At 39.8% G+C, this 17,928-nt stretch overlaps 1 protein-coding gene across 11 annotated transcripts in view; it reads left to right on the forward strand.

Moving 5' to 3' along the window:
- LOC132381790 (centrosomal protein of 63 kDa-like) overlaps positions 1-17,928 on the forward strand; it is a 156,306-nt gene that overhangs the window by 37,683 nt on the left and 100,695 nt on the right. For all 11 annotated transcript variants that reach the window (XM_059951400.1, XM_059951427.1, XM_059951369.1 and 8 more), the window contains one exon: positions 2,228-2,359. In XM_059951400.1, the coding sequence (XP_059807383.1) occupies positions 2,228-2,359 (132 nt within the window). The remainder of the gene's footprint in view (positions 1-2,227; positions 2,360-17,928) is intronic.

Below are 17,928 nucleotides of genomic sequence, written 5' to 3' on the forward strand. Positions count from 1 at the left end.
TCTTTATATATGTGAATAAAACTTTTATATTATTAACTAGCTTGCTTTCATATTTGGTGGCATGATAGTATTGTGGTTAGCTTAATGTTTTACAGTGCCAGCAATCACCCTCTGAGGTTCAATTCCTGCTACTGTTTGTAGGGGTTCTTTTCTAGGCAGTGAAGTTAGCATGAAGCTATTCTCTTTGGAACATTCAGGAGTTCAGAGTTCAAATCCAGCTCTGTATGTCCTCTGGATTTTCCCTCTGGTTTCCTCCCATAGTCCAAGATTAATTGTCCCGTGAAGAGGTTAGGGTTAATCAGAATTGTGAAGTTGCTGGGGCAGTGTGGCTCAAAGGACTGGAAGGGACTACTCTGTGCTCTATAAATCAGTAATAACTATCTCATATTTTCTCTCATTGCTTTTTTAGTTTCCTTCTGTTTGTTTTCAAAACATTCACAATCCTCTAGCTTCTCATTAATTTTTCCTATATTGCATACCTTCTCTGACTTTTATGCTGTTTTTGACTTTCCTTGTCAGCCGTGGTTACCTCAACTTCCCTTTAGATTACTACAACTACTTTGGAATGTATCAATTCTGTGCCTTACAAATTGCTCCCAGAAACTCCAGACTTTTCTGCTGTGCCATTATCCCTGTTCATGTTACCTTCCAATCAATTTTGGCCAGCTCCTCTCTCATGCTTTTGTAATTCCCTTTATTCCACTATAATACTGACATGTCTGATTTTAGTTTAGCTTCTCCATCTCAAAATGCATGGTGAATTCTATCATATTTTGATCACTGTCTCCTAAGAATTCCTTTACCTTAAGCTTCCTAATCAAGTCTGGTTCATTACACAAATCCCAATCAAGAATTGTCTTTGCAACACACAAAAAAATACTGGAGTAACTCAGCAAGTCAGGTAGCATCTGTGGAAATACCAGTTGATGTTTTGAGGACTGGAAAGGAAGGGGGAAGATGCCAGAATAGAAAAGTAGGAGGGGAAGGAGGATAGCCTGAAGGTGATGGGTGAACCCAGGTGAGTAAGAAAGATAAAGGGCTGGAGAGAAGGAAATTGGATCATAGGAGAAAGAGGAGGTGGATTCAGGGAAAGATGATAGGTGGGTGAGAAGAGATGAGAGGCTGCAGTGAGTAATGGTGGGGGGGAGAGGAACTTTTTTTTACCATATTCATGTCAATAGTTTGGAGGCTACTCAGACAATACAACGTGTTGCTCCTCCACCCTTTTGCCTAGTGGGCGCAACCACAAACTGCTCTAAAAAGCCCATCATAGGCATTCTACATATTCCTTCTCTTGGTCTCCAGCACCAACCTGATTTTCCCAAACTAGCTGCCTACTGAAATTCCCCATGACAATTGTAACAGTGTCTTTTTTTTTTACATGCCTTTTCTTTCTCTTCTGGTAATTTGTACCTTACATCCTGGCTACTGTCCTGGCCTGTATTTAGCTCATCAGGTCTTTTTACCCTTGCAGTTCCTTAACTCTACCCTTGGGGATTTTATGATCCTATGTCACTTTTTTCGAAGGATTTGATTTCATTTTTAGCACCAGAGCCACCCCACCCCTCTACCTGCCTGACCTTTCTTTCAATAGTTCATTCATTTGTATGGGTGTCCATGAGCAGGATGTTCATAACCAAGGGACAGGATGTATTAAAACCACCTTTATTCAGCACATTTGATTATGGTATTGATGCCAATTATACCCATTGCAAAGCTGCTTGTACTTCTACCCATTATAAAGTTGGTTGTGATGTTGATGGCATTCATGCTCCAATGCTTGCTAGGAAATGTGCTTTACTGTCAATGGATACTGTGTTGGCGCGTGGCCAAGTGGTTAAGGTGTTCGTCTAGTTATCTGAAGGTCACTAGTTCGAGCCTTGGCTGAGGCTGCGGGTGTACTTGAGCAAGGCACTTAACCACACGTTGCTCTGCGACGACACCGGTGCCAAGCCCTTCCCTTGGACAACATTGGTGGCATGGAGAGGGGAGACTTGCAGCTTGGGCAACTGCTGGTCTTCCATTTAAAAAAAAGCCTCGCCCAGGCTCACCTGGAAACTTTCCAAGGTGCAAATCCATGGTCTATGACTCCTAATGGAGACCTACACATTGGGCAATCTACCTTGCTTGTCTAGCTGCATTTATCAGAGTTTTGTGCTAAGCTAGTCTTATCACTCCACTGCTAAGATGTGTGGAGTAACATGCATTCGAACTTTCATTCTTTAAGATTGAGAAACTGAAGAAAAGCTATCAGAAGTTGCAGAGATGGCATTTCAGGGAAGTGAGGGAAGACATGAAGGACAGACAAGACAGGAAAGCGAGCCTGTCTGAACTCAACAGGCTGAACAAGAAGGTTGAGGTAAATACTTTGTGTGAAGTTAAGATTTGGTTATTTGGATGGACAAATATTTCTCAATGATTTAGTTAGTAATACGTTTAACTTAAGTTTCACTATCTGTGTTTTGAGTTCTTGACTTCTGAAGGAATGTGGTTTTGATGTTATGGCACCAAGGTAAATGAGCAAATGTTATATCAGTCTAAATAAAGTTAAGTAACTAGAGTTTACTACTCATCTGCGTTGACAAGCCGATAACTGTTTTCTGTGCAAGTTTTTTTTTGCATCTTAATGCATGCCCAGTTTGTGTCTCTTTCATATTTGTGTTGCTTTTGGTAATACCACTCTATCATCAGCTGGTGATATGTTTTATCATCTCACACCATTTGTAATGCTAATTTTTAGTGATCTTGCTTGTACCTGATTTCTCGTAAGTTTTGTTGCCATGCTTTCTGTCTAGTGAAGAATCCCCCTTTGTAATTTTGAAGATGATTGTCACCTCTTGATCTACTTTTGCTGCTGAAATGAGTTAGTTAGTGTTGCCTGAGAGTTGTTATCTATTTTCATATCCTTTTCTTTTGCTCTTTTTTTTCCAGTGCCTTTGTTTTCTTTCTGTAATATAATCCGGGGTGCATACAATATTATCAGGATCCTATATTGTCCGCCTTATAAAGGTAGACGTTTGAGCTACTGATGTAAGTATTCTGTGAGAAGATAGATCATCAGCCCAATATCATTGTAACAAACATGAATGCCATCAAATTGTCACAACACTTCACCACATTCAACCTATCAAGTTGATATCAGAATGAGGTTGGAGCACGAGACCAGGCTATTTAGCAATTGCGTTGTGTCAGATTAATTAAATGTCAAACTAATCAAATTCTCTCCACATATGTTCAAACCCATCCATTCTCTGCCCATTTATTTGCTTCTTGAAAGCCTCTGTCAGATTTACCTCCATGGCCCATCCTGGCCAGCACATTCCATGTATGCACTTATTTCTTTGTGTGGAAAAAAACTTGCCCCACTCATCTGTTCTGATGATAGGCCTTGACCTGAAATGTCCACTGTTTACTCTTTTCCATAGATAGTGCCTGGCCTGCTGAGTTCTCTGTATGTGTAGCTGTTTACAATCTACACCTCTCATAATATTACAAACTTTTATCATGTCTCACCTCAGCATCCGCCTCTTCAGAGAAAACTCAAATTTGACTAACCTCTCCTTGTTTTGCATGCTTCTGATTCAGGTTGAGTCCTAATGGACCTGCACCCTCTTGAAAACTTCTACATTATTTCTATAATGGGACAACTGGAATTGAATAAATCTGTAACTTAATTTCTCTACTCTGGAACTTGACGCCTCAACCAATAAAGGCAGTAATGCCATACGCCACCTTTACACCCTACCAACCTGTACAGCTATTTTCAGGGTGCTGTTGTCCCCTAGTCCCATCTGTACATCAATACTGTGTTAAAGGTTTTACCATTAACAGTGTACTGTCTATTCACATTTAGTTCCCAAACTACAGCAGTGCACATTTAGTCGGAGTAAACTCCATCTGTCATTTCCTCCATCCATACCTGAAACTGATCTATATCCTGCTGTATTCTTTGGCAATCTTTTCCATGATGCACAACATCAGTTTTTTGTATTGTCTGCAAGGTTCTAACCCACCCATCCACTTTTTCATACAGATTATTTATTTTTAATCTCAAAAACCAGAAATCCCAGGATAAATCCATAAGTCACAGAGTTCCAGCCAGGTTATGTCCTGTTGACTGTTACTTTCTATCATTCATGGGCAAGCCAATTCTGAATCCAATCAGATAAGTCACTATTGGTCCTATCTTGGAAGAGCTTACAATATGAGACCATTTTTATTGCCTTGTGTGATGTAAAATCTGTTGTCTTGCCGTAACAGTAACAAAGACATGAAGTTACCATAAATTACAAAATAAATAGTACAATAAAAAGGAATAATGATGTAGTAGTCATGGCTTCATGGACCGTTCAGAAATCTGATGGCTGAGGGGAAGAAGCCGATCCTGAAGCATTGAATATATGTAGGTCTTCAGACCTTTGTACCACCTCTCCAAAGGTAGTAATGAGAAGAGGACGTGTCCTGGATGGTGAGGGACGTTAATGATGGAAGCTGCCTTCGTGAGGCACTGCTCTTTGATGGTGAGGAGAGCTGTGCCCATGGCTGAGTGTGCAACTGTTTCAGCTTCTTGTGACCCTTTCATTGGTAGCCTCGAAACAAGGTTGTGATGGAATCAGAATGCTCTCCACCATAAGTCTATAGAAATTTACAAGACTATATGGTGACATACCAAATCTCCTCAACTGCTAATGAAGTAGAACCACTAATGTGCTTTCCTTGTGACTGCATCAATGTGTTGGGCTGGGGGGATGTCACGTGATGACGTAGGATCGAGACGCTGGAACACAGCTCTCCCGTAAAAAATCAATAAATTAATGTTTAAGTGAAGAAAAGTTGGTCAATACTTTCTAAAAGTTACTTATAAACTACTCCAGATTGTTTCAAGCTATGCCTCAAAAACAGAAGATGAAGAAAACCACTACCGGGAAGACAAAGCAACTTGGATCAGAACCAAGGCCCACTTCTACCGAAGAACCGCGGACTCAGGTACATTATACCACCGGCGATACAGAACAGGAAACTGCAGCAACATCGGACATTCCTGAAGGAAAAGACCAACGAGAACTACGCAAGTGCAAAGGAAGGAACATGCGCAAACGGGAGCAACCAGAACTGCAAAGCTCAGATACGACTGCAACTGAAAGTGAAAGTGAATCTGAGGGAGAGTCAGATTCTCTGGAAAGATCAGACGGAGATGGAGATAAAAGTTCTTCTGGAAATATAGAAAAGACTTTGAGGCAAATAATGCGTAAATTAGGCACATTAAAAGTAATCAAAGAAAAAATGATAAATATGGAAATTATGTTTGATAAAATGACAAAGAGACAGGAAAAAATGGAAAAGAGAATTATAGACTTGGAAACTACAACGGAAGACATGGTTGAAAGAATGAACAAAATGGAAGATGAGAATACTGCTTGGACATCAGAAAGGAAACAATTTATGGAAAAAATTGATAAGCTTGAAAATTTTAGTAGACGAAACAATATTAAAATTGTTGGACTTAAAGAAGATGAAGAAGGTGATGATCCAATAAGTTTTTTTCAAAAATGGATCCCTGAAAAATTGGAAATGGAAGGAGAAACTCCAATTGAGATAGAAAGGGCTCACAGAACCTTAAGGTCAAGACCTCAACCTGGTCAAAATCCACGATCAATTTTGATAAAATGCTTAAGATGCCAAGATAAAGAAAAGATCCTGAAGGCGGCTGCCCAAAGAGCCAAACATAGAAACGGGCCATTGATGATAGCAGGGAAACCAGTTCTTTTTTATCCTGATATAAGTTATAACCTTTTGAAGAGAAAGAAGGAATTTAACCCAGCGAAAAAAGCCTTATGGGAAAAAGGTTATAAATTTATGATGCGTCACCCAGCAACATTGATAATTTTTTTGAAGGAGGGAAAAAGAAGATTTTTTTCCGATTATTGAGAAGCGGAGGTGTTCGCACAAGAACTTCCATCTAGTGGCTAATTATACATAGAGACTTCCAAACGTAATGGATTAAAGATGAAGATAGAGACAGTGAACAGAAGTGATGGACATTTAAAGATAATATAGAGGAGAAAAGCAAAATTTTAGAAACACTAATTGAGAATAGTATTTTTTTCTTAAGTATATACTTTTTTATGTTGCGGGGGTGCTGGGGAGCTTTGGACCGGTTTCTGCGGGATTCTCGTGTGTAATCATGGCGATTGCCATGACCCGTACAACAGAGGGGGGTAATGTTGTGTTTTTTTTTCACAACATTAGTAGGGGGGTATTTTGTTTTTTTCTTTATATTCTATTTTTCTTCTATCTTTTTGCCTGGATGATTGGTGGGGACACACATAGCAACTTGAAGAATTTTAAAAAGATTTCCCAAGGTACCACAAAAGTTGAAAGATTAAGTATTATTATAGCTTGGAGTAACATAATTAAAAATAATGACTAATTTATTGAATTTTTTAAGTTTTAATGTTAATGGGCTTAATGGACCGGTAAAAAGAAAAAGAATTCTAACATACATTAAAAAAATGAAAACAGATATAGCTTTTTTACAAGAAACACATTTAACAGATAAAGAACATCAGAAATTAAAAAGAGACTGGGTTGGAAATGTTATTGCAGCTTCATTTAATTCAAAGGCGAGAGGAGTTGCAATTTTGGTTAATAAAATTTACCAATTAAAATACAAAACGTATTAATTGATTCGGCGGGGAGATACGTAATTATACATTGTCAAATTTTTTCGGAACTATGGACTCTCATGAATATTTATGCACCAAATGAAAATGATGTAAAATTTATACAAGAGGTCTTTTTGAATTTGGCTAACGAACATGACAAAATATTAATAGGTGGAGATTTTAACTTTTGTCTAGATCCAGTTTTAGATAGATCAACAAAGGTGGTCACAAAATCAAAAGTAGTAAAATTAACTCTATTATTGATGAAAGATTTAAACTTGATTGATATATGGAGAAGAATTAATCCAAAAGAAAGAGATTACTCATTTTATTCAAATAGACATAAAACATATTCAAGGATAGATTTTTTCCTATTATCAACGAATATTCAAGATAGAGTGAAAAATGTGGAATATAAAGTGAGAATATTGTCAGATCATTCTCCTTTGATAATGACAGATAAAGAGGAATCAATTTATAGATGGAGATTTAATTCAATGTTACTAAAACGTCAAGATTTTTGTGATTTTATGAAAAAGCAGATTCAGTTCTTTTTAGATACAAATTCACATTCAGTTGATGATAAATTCATATTGTGGGAAGCAATGAAGGCATACTTGAGAGTTCAGATAATAAGTTATACTTCTAAAATTAAAAAGGAATATATGATAGAAATAGATCAATTGGAAAAAGAAATTACAAAATTAGAAAAAGAATCTCAAAGAAATATGACAGAAGAAAAACGAAGACAACTTATTAGTAAGAAGTTACAATATAATACACTCCAGACATATCGAACAGAAAAAGCAATTATGAGAACTAAACAGAGATATTATGAACTAGGCGAACGATCACATAAGGTCCTTGCATGGCAGTTAAAAACAGACCAGACTTCTAAAACAATAAATGCGATTCGAACAAGAGTAAATAAAATTACTTATAAACCTTTAGAAATTAATGAAACTTCTAAGAATTTTTATTCTGAGTTGTATAAATCAGAATCACAAAATGACAACGTCAAGATAGAAAGATTTTTATCACAAATAACTCTTCCAAAATTAAATACGGAAGAACAGAAGGGATTAGATATGCCTTTTACATTGAAAGAGGTCGAAGAAGCCCTAGGATCACTTCAAAGTAATAAATCTCCAGGAGAAGATGGTTTTCCGCCTGAATTTTATAAAAAGTTTAAAGATTTATTAATTCCTCCTTTTATGGAGTTAATACATCAAGCGGAAAGAACACATAAACTTCCAGAATCTTTTTCGACAGCTGTTCTAATAGTATTGCCAAAAAAAGAGAGATCTTTTAAAGCCAGCATAATATAGACCTATTTCTTTATTAAACACTGATTATAAAATAATAGCAAAAATCTTATCTAACAGATTATCTAAATACTTACCAAAATTAATACATATGGATCAAACAGGATTTATTAAAAACAGACAATCAGCAGATAATGTAACTCGGTTATTTAGTATAATTCATTTAGCGCAAAAGAGGGAAGAAATGAGCGTGACAGTTGCTTTAGATGCAGAAAAAGCATTTGATAGATTGGAATGGGATTTTTTATTTAAGGTATTGGAAAAATATGGATTAGGAGTATCTTTTATAAAATGGATTAAAACCTTAAATGCTAATCCCAAAGCTAAAGTAGTGACAAATGGTCAAATTTCAACACCATTTCAGTTAACAAGGTCAACGAGGCAAGGTTGTCCATTATCACCCGCTTTATTTGTGTTGGCGATAGAGCCATTAGCTGAGTTAATTAGAGTGGACCCAGATATTAAGGGTTTTAGAGTTAATCAGGGAGAATACAAGATTAACTTATTTGCTGATGATGTTCTGCTTTATCTAACAAACCCATTACATTATCCTATAGATTAGAAGAATATGGGAGAATATCAGGTTATAAAATAAATTGGGATAAAAGTGAAATTTTACCTCTTACTAAAGGAGATTATAGTCAATGTCGATTAATAACCCAATTTAGATGGCCGGCAAATGGTATAAAATATTTAGGTATAAGAGTTGATAATGATATAAAGAATTTATATAAATTAAATTACTTACCACTATTGAAAAAAATTCAAGAAGATCTTGATAAATGGATGTTATTACCAATAACATTAGTAGGTAGAGTAAATACCATAAAAATGAATATATTTCCTAGATTACAATACTTATTTCAATCACTACCAATACAAATACCCCAGAAGTTTTTTCAAGAGTTAAATAAATATGTGAGGAAATTCCTCTGGAAAGGTAAGATGTCAAGAATATCGTTGGAAAAATTGACATGGAAATTTGATCTAGGAGGGTTACAACTTCCAAATTTTAAGAATTATTATAAAGCAAATCAACTTAGATTTATTGCATCTTTTTTTGAGAAAGATAAACCGGCATGGATTAGAATAGAACTAGATAAAATAGGAGAAAATATACCAGAAGATTTTATATATAAATGGGAATCTAAATGGATACGGGAAAAGAAAGAATCTCCTATATTAAAACATTTGATTGACTTATGGAATAAGATAAATGTTGACGATGAGATAAAGAAATCCTTATTAGCAAGGAGATCTTTAATTCAAAATAGACTTATTCCTTTTACAATGGATTATCAACTTTTATATAATTGGTTTCAAAAAGGGATTAGATATATAGGTGATTGTTTTGAAGGAGGTATATTTATGTCATTTGATCAATTAAAGAATAAATATAAAGTATCAAACAACACTCTTTTTTGTTACTTTCAACTAAGGGCTTATTTAAGAGAAAAATTAGGTCAAACAATGTTATTGCCGAAATCTAATGAAATAGAAACTTTAATTCAAAAAGGAAAGATTAAAAAATTCATTTCTTGTATGTATAATTTGATTCAAAAACAGGCAATTAAACAAGGAGTCCATAAATCAAGACAAAAATGGGAAAGTGACTTGAATATTAAAATTGAAGAAAAAAATTGGTCAAGACTGTGTCTTGAGAGTATGACAAATACAATAAATGTCCGGCTAAGATTAGTGCAATATAACTTTTTACATCAATTATATATTACACCACAAAAAATAAATAAATTAAACCCAAATTTATCTGATCAATGTTTCCGATGTAACCAAGAAATTGGTACTTTTTTACATTCTACTTGGTCTTGTTCTAAAATTCAACCTTTTTGGACAAATTTAAGAGTTTTATTGGAACAAATTATTGGAATACAACTTCCACATAATCCAATATTATTTTTATTAGGTGATATTGAAGGGATAAAACCGATACCCAAATTGAATAAATATCAGAAAGAATTTATAAGAATTGTATTGGCAGTAGCCAAAAAGGCTATTGTAGTTACTTGGAAATCGGATACATATTTAAGTATAGATCGTTGGAAGAAAGAAATTTGAAAAAGTCCACTTGAAAACATTACTTATAATTTAAGAGATAAATATGAACCATTTTTGAAAATTTGGCGCCCTTATTTACAAAAGACAGGATTAAATATATAGATGCTCCGAAGATGAAATAATTGGTTATTTGGGGAAAGAAATAAATATATATATTAAAGTTATTGCGAGTTCCATGGAGCATGTGGGGATCTTCCAATATCCAGGCACTCTTTCTTTCTTTTTTTTCTTTCTTTCTTTCTTTCTCTTTTTTTTCTATAGGGATGCTGGGGGAGGGGTTAAGGGGAGGCGGGATGGGTAATATACATTTTTTTTCATTACTTTTATTTTGTAACTATTTGAAATACAATTAAAAAAAGTTAAAAAAAAATGTGTTGGGCTGGGAGTGTTCCTTCGAAATGTTGACGCCCATAAAGATGAAACTACTCGCTCTTTCCATTGCTGATCCCTCAGTAAGGACTGGTGCACATTTTCCTGACCTCTGCTTCCTGAAGACTGCAGTCAATTCCTTGGTCTTGCAAAGGTTGTTGCTGGAATACTGGTCAACCAGCCAATCTGTCTCACTCCCTGGACGCCTCCTCATCACTATCTGACATTCTGCTGACAGCAATGGTGTCATCTGCAAATGGTGTTTGAGCTGTACTTAGCTACACAGTCATGGGTATAAAGTAGAGCAGAGCATTGAGCTAAGCATGCATGCCTGAAGCAGAATCCTTCAGTGCAGCGAAAAAGTTGGGGAGCAGTACCAGTATAGATTTGGAACATAGACTGTTCCACATAACCCACGAAGAGGCAGGCATAGCTGGGGCCCATGCGAGTGCCCATAGCTACACCCTTGGTCTGAAGAAAGTGGAAAGAGCCAAAAGAGAAGTTATTAAGTGTGAGTGCCAGTTTCACCAACCGGAGGAATGTGGTGGTGTTGGGGAACTGGTGAGGTCTTTTGTCAAGAAACAAGCGGAGGGCTTTGAGGCCTTCTTGATGGGGAATGGAAGTGTATAAGGATTGGAAAATGAAGTGGTCAGGACCGGGGAACTGGAAGTTATTGAAGAGGTGGAGGGCATGGGATGCATTGGTTCCTGCACCCATGCTGAGCTCGTCAATTTCATCGACTTTGCCTCCAACTTCCACCCAGCCCTCCAATTCACCTGCTCCATCTTGGACACTTCTCTCCCCTTTCTTGATCTCTCGGTCTCTATCTCTATAGACAGACTGCCCACTGACATCTTCTATAAACCCACTGACTCTCATAACTACCTTGAATATACCTCTTCCCACCCTGCCAGATGTAAAAATGCTATTCCCTATTCCCAGTTCCTCCGCCTCCGCCGCATCTGCTCCCAGATGAGGCTTTCCATTCCAGGACATCTCAAATGTCCTCTTTCTTTAAGGATCGTGGTTTCCCTACTGCCGTCATCAATGATGCCATCACCTGCATCTCCTCCATTTCCTACACTTCGGCCCTCACCCCACCCTCCCATCACCACAACAGGGACCGTGTTCCCCTTGTCCTCACCTACCACCCCACTAGCCTCCAGATCCAGCATATTATCCTCCGCATCATCTGCCACCTTCAAAAGGACCCCACCACTAAGCACATCTTTCCCTCTCCACCCGCTCCGCTTTCCGCAAGGGTCGTTCCTTCCGCGACTGCCTGGTCCACTCGTTCCTCCCCACAGATCTTCCACCTGGCACTTATCCCTGCAAGCATAAGTGCTACACCTGTCCCTACACCTCCTCTCTTACCACCATCCAGGGCCCCAAACAGTCCTTCCAGGTGAGGCAACACTTCACTTGTGAATCTGTTGGGGTCATCTATTGCATCCAATGCTCCTGGTGTGGCCTCCTCTACATTGGTGAGACCCGACGCAGATTGGGGGACCGCTTCATTGAGCACCTCTGCTCCGTCCGCCTCAACAGACAGGATCTCCCGGTTGCCACCCATTTCAACTCTGCTTCACATTCCCATTCGGATATGTCCATACATGGCCTCCTCTACTGCCATGATGTAGCCAAACACAGGCTGGAGGAGCAGCACCTCATATACTGTCTGAGTAGTCTCCAACCCCTTGGCATGAACATTGAATTGTCCAAATTCCGGTAATTCTCTCCCTTTCCCTTCCCCCATCCCAGTTTTACTCTGCCTCCTCCTCCAGCTGCCTATCACCTCTCTCATGATTCTGCCTCCTTGTGCTTTCCCTTACATTCCTTCTTCACCTCTCCTGCCTATCACTCCCTGCTTCCCCTCCCCCACTCTTTGATCTTTCCCCTTACTGGTTTTTCACCTGGCACCTACCAACCTTCTCCTTCCCACCCTGCCCCACCTTCTTTATAGCACCCCTGCCCCCTCCCTCTTCAGTCCTGATGAAGGGTCTCGGCCCGAAACGTTGACTTTGTTTCCACAGATGCTTCCCGACCTGCTGATTTCCTCCAGCATGTTGTACGTGTTGCTATGACCCCAGCATCTGCAGTGTACTTCGTGTTTACGCAGAGTAGGACCTCATCCACATCCACTGCTTCCAAGCACATAGTACCTCTTTTAAGCTTAATAAATCCCACCCCCCCCTTTCCCTAGTTATCCTTTGGCTCTTGATGTATGAGGGGTGTTTGATAAGTTCGTGGCCTAAAGTAAAAGGAGTCAATTTTAGAAAACCTAGCACATTTATTTTTCAACATAGTCCCCTCCTACATTTACACACTTAGTCCAGCGGTCGTGGAGCATACGTTGAAGAGCTCTAGTTGAGTTAATAACTCATCTCTTTCTACCGTAGGCCACAAACTTATCAATCAGTCCTGATGAGTTATTAACTTCAAACTTTCTGCATAATCACTCAAAGAGTTGAACTGCATGTGCTTGTAACAAGAGCTGTATAACTCATCTCCTTCTACCTTAGGCGTGAACTTATCAATCACCTCTGCTGTGGACACTTACTAGAGGTCCAAGATCTGTATGCTCCACGACCGCTGGACTAAGTTTGTAAATGTAAAAGGGGACTGTGTGGAAAAATATATGTGCTCGGTTTTCTAAGATTGACTCCTTCTACCTTAGGCCACAAACTTATCAATCACCCCTTGTATAGTATGTCTTGAGATTTTCTTTAAGCTAACTTGCCAATAACGTTCCTTGATCTCCCAATTACTGTTTTCTTTCTAGCATCTTTATAATCCTTAAGTGCTCTAGTTGATTTCAGCTCTTTACGCCCAACATTTTTTTTGACTAAATTCACCACCTCTCTCAATATTTGAAGTTGACTTGTCTTGTCATCCTTCTCCTTTTTGTCTGGAACCTATTTGTCCTGTAGTCTAGATGTACAAAAAAGCTGGATGAACTCAGCAGGTCGGGCAGCATCTGTTGAAAGGAGCAGTCAACGTTTTGAGTCGAGACCCTTCGTCAGGACTGAGGAAGGAGGGGGCAGGGGCCCTGTAAAGAAGGTGGGGGGGAGGGAGGCCCTATAAAGAAGGTGGGGGTGGGGGGAGGGAGGAGAAGCAGGGAGGGGATAGGCAGGAGAGGTGAAGAAGGAATCTAAGGGGAAAGCATTATGGGTAGTAGAAGAAGGCAGAGTCCTGAGAGGTGATAGGCAGCTAGAAGAGGAGCCAGTGTAGGTGGGATGGGGGAAGGGAGAGGGAGGGAATTACCGGAAGTTGGAGAATTCGATGTTCATATCAAGGGGCTGGAGACTACCCAGACGGTATATGAGATGTTGTTCCTCCAACTGAAGTTTGGCCTCATCATGGCAGTAGAGGAGGCCATGTATGGACATATCCGAATGGGAATGTGAAGGAGAGTTGAAGTGAGTGGCAACCAGGAGATCCTATCTGTTGTGGCGGACGGAGCAGAGGTGCTCGACGAAGCGGTCTCCCAATCTGCGTCGGGTCTCGCTGATGTAGAGGAGGCCGCACCGGGAGCACTGGATGCAATAGATTACCTCAACAGACTCACAAGAGAAGTGTTGCCTCACCTGGAAGGACTGTTTGGGGCCCTGAATGGTGGTAAGAGATGAGGTGTAGCACTTATGCTTGCAGGGATAAGAGCTAGGTGGGAGATCTGTCGGGAGGGACGTGTGGACCAGGCAGTCGTGGAGGGGACGAACCCTGCGAAAAGCAGAGAGGGGTAGAGAGGGAACGATGTGCTTAGTGGTGGGGTCCTGTTGAAGGTGGTGGAAGTTGGGGAGGATAATATGCTGGATCCGGAGGCTGGTGGGGTGATAGGTGAGGACAAAGGGGGACACGGTCCCTGTTCTGGTGATGGGAGGACGTGCGGGAAATGGAGGAGATGCAGGTGATGGCATCATTGATGATGGCAGAAGGGAAACCACGATTCTTAAAGAAAGAGGACATTTGGGATGTCCTGGAACGGAAAACCTTGGAGCAGATGTGGCGGAGACGGAGGAACTGGGAATAGGGAATAGAATTTTTGCATTTGGCAGGGTGGGAAGAGGTATAATCAAGGTAGTTATGAGAGTCAGTGGGTTTATAGAAGATGTCAGTGGACAGTCTGTCTCCAGAGATGGAGACCGAGAGATCAAGAAAGGGGAGAGAAGTGTCCGAGATGGACCAAGTGAATTTGAGGGCTGGGTGAAAGTTAGAGGCAAAGTCAATGAAATTGACGAGCTCAGCATGGGTGCAGGAAGCAGTACCAATTGTCCTGTAGTGTGTTCGGTTAGTCTTTTAACACTATCCACTGTAGGAGGTGCACTTGCCTACAAACAAGTGTTCCCAGTTACCTCTTCATGGTTCTTGCCTAATAATTTTATAATTTGCCCTGCTCCAATTCAATACTCTCTTGCCGGGTCAATAATTAACTTTATCTATAGCTGCCTTAAAACTTAAGGAGTTGTGGTCACAGTTCCTCAATTGTTCAGCCACTGAAAGGTCAGTCACCTGACCAGGCTCATTACCCAACACCAGGTTCAGTATATAGTCCCTTCTTTTGTTTTACAGTCTTCACCTTCTGCATGCAGCACAACCTTGCCAATCAAGGACTGCAGCTACTGCTGGAGGAAAAGGAGTAAGGGGCCTGGAACCTGAGGACCTTGATGCATATATGAGAAAATACAAGAGCAAGGGTTTACCAAGGGATATCAGTCAGCACAACAGGCACAGTTCAACCAAGGCAGTAGGCATGTAATATAGGAATATAAGGGACTCCTTCATAGCAAGACTATTTTCATAAAGATTCTCCAAAGTCTTGAATCCCAGTGCAAACCAAATGACTCTCTCTGCACAACAGTATTTAACTCCAACCATGTACCCATGTTTAGCCAGGAGAACGCATCCAGTTGGTCTGAACATAGTGCATCAATGGGCTATATGATGTTGTGTCTTTTTGACCAATTTCAAGGCACATGTGTGTAATCTTATGCTAAACTCAGATATTTCAGTACAGCAAAAATAGGTGAATCCAATTTCTAGATAACAGGATATTCTGCATAGATAATAATATGTGTGATGTGTATTATAAGTGTGATAGTAATAGGAACTGGATTATGAGGGGGTCAGACTGAGATTCTATGATTGCAGAAAAGGCACCAGGATGGAATGTTGTCTCCTGGGCGAAGGATGTCTGGGCAGAAAATTCTGGAGGGGAGGGCAAACAGCCAGAGATTGTTGAACAAGTAAAAATGACAGAGGGAGAAGTAGGACGAAGGATAAAGTCCTGCAGAATGAGCATAGGGAGCTAGGTAATAAAATGCAGGACCTTGAATGTTATTACCTTTGAATTACTCCCAGGGCCACATGCTGATGAGTCTAGTAATAAAAAGCTCGGCCAAATGAATGTGTGGCTGAAGAGTTAGTCTAGGGATCAGAACCTGTTAGGAAGGATAAGTATTTGCTCAGGTAAAATTTCAGTCAGTGGGATGGGGTGAAATGTGTCTATTTTAATGCAAGTAGTATTAAGAACAAGACTGATGGATTCAGGAATTCTGGTTCTTGGATAACTGGGATCTCTTCTGTAGAAGAAGCAATCTGTACAGGAGGGTTGGGTGAGACTTGAACTTGCTGGGGACCAACATTGTAGTTCAATTCCAGCATCCTCTGTAAGCAAGTTTGTATGTTCCTTCCCATGTGCATTTGGGTGTCCCACTGTTCAAAGATGTACCAGTTAGTTGGTAAATTAACCATATAACAATTACAGCACGGAAACAGGCCATCTCGGCTCTTCTAGTCTGTACTGAACACTTACTTTCACCTGGTCCCATCTACGTGCACTCAGCCCATAACCCTCCATTCCTTTCCTGTCTATATACCTATCCAATTTTATTTATAAATGACAAAATCGTACCTGCCTCTACCACTTCTACTAGAAGCTCGTTCCACACAGCTACCACTCTCTGAGTTAAGAAGTTTCCCCTCTTGTTACCCCTAAACTTTTGCCCTTAACTCTCAACTCATGTCCTCTTGTTTGAATCTCCTCTACGCTCAATGGAAAAAACCTATCCACGTCAACTTATCTATCCCCCTCATAATTTTAAATACCTCTATCAAGTCCCCGGTCAACCTTCTATGCTCCAAAGAATAAAGACCTAACCTATTCAACCTTTCTCTGTAACTTAGGTGCTGAAACCCAGGTAACATTCTAGTAAATCTTCTCAGTACTCTCTCTATTTTGTTGATATATTTCCTATAATTCAGTGATCAGAACTGTACACAATACTCCAAATTTGGCCTCACCAATGCCTTGTACAATTTTAACATTACATCCCAACTCCAATACTCAATGCTCTGATTTATAAAGGCCAGCATACCAAAAGCTTTCTTCACCACCCTATCCACATGAGATTCCACCTTCAGGGAACTATGCACCATTATTCCTAGATCACTCTGTTCTACTGCATTCTTCAATGCCTTACCATTTACCATGTATATTCTATTTTGATTATTCCTACCAAAATGTAGCACCTCATACTTATCAGCATTAAAGTCCATCTGCCCTCTTTCAGCCCACTCTTCTAACTGGCCTAAATCTCTCTGCAAACTTTGAAAACCTACTTCATTATCCACAGCACCACCTACCTTAGTATCATCTGCATACTTACTAATCCAATTTACCACCCCATCAAATTGGTCATTGTAAATTGTCCTGTGCTTAGGCTAGTGGGCTATAGTCATCCCTTGGTATCCGCGGGGGATTGGTTCCAGGACCCCCCCCCCCCCCCCGCGAATACCAAAATCTGCTGGTGCTCAAGTCCCTTATATAAAATGGCGTAGTATTTGTATATAACCTACACACATCCTCCCGTATACTTTAAATCATCTCTAGATTACTTATAATACCTAATACAATGCAAATGCTATGTAAATATTTGTTATACTGTATTGTTTAGGGAATAATGACGAAAAAATGTCTACAGACACAACTATCGTAGCTCTTCTGGGAACGCTGATGCTGCCACGGCATCAGCTGATGCCAATTCTCCCAATATCTTTAAGTTCTTTAGGTTATAGCGCTTTACATAGCTGGCCAGCCATCTCTTACTAGCCTTAAACTCCTTCCTCTCGCTCACAACACAAGTAGTGAAAGAATGAGATGTGAGGCGAACAATGCTCAAAGAGTGCTGGAGAGAGACTGAGGATCCGTGAAAGGGTGGACGGCTACAGCAGGGTATGCCTACACATCATTTCATTCGTGTGGATTCAGCTTAGTGTTCGGCGTGCAGCAAATTCAAGTTTTGCTTTTTGGAACTTTCTAGAAGTTTTTTTTTGAATATTTTCAATCCGTGGTTGGTTGAATCCACGGTTGCGGAACCCACTGATACGGAGGGCTGACTGTACTGTGTGTTGTGGCTCGAAGGGCCTGTTCCATGCTGTATTTCAAAATAGAATAATAGAGGTGGAGTTAAACTGGATTTGCAGTGGGTGTGGGA

This window comes from Hypanus sabinus, chromosome 2 (genome assembly GCF_030144855.1).
Source record: "Hypanus sabinus isolate sHypSab1 chromosome 2, sHypSab1.hap1, whole genome shotgun sequence".
Classification (NCBI taxonomy): domain Eukaryota; kingdom Metazoa; phylum Chordata; class Chondrichthyes; order Myliobatiformes; family Dasyatidae; genus Hypanus; species Hypanus sabinus.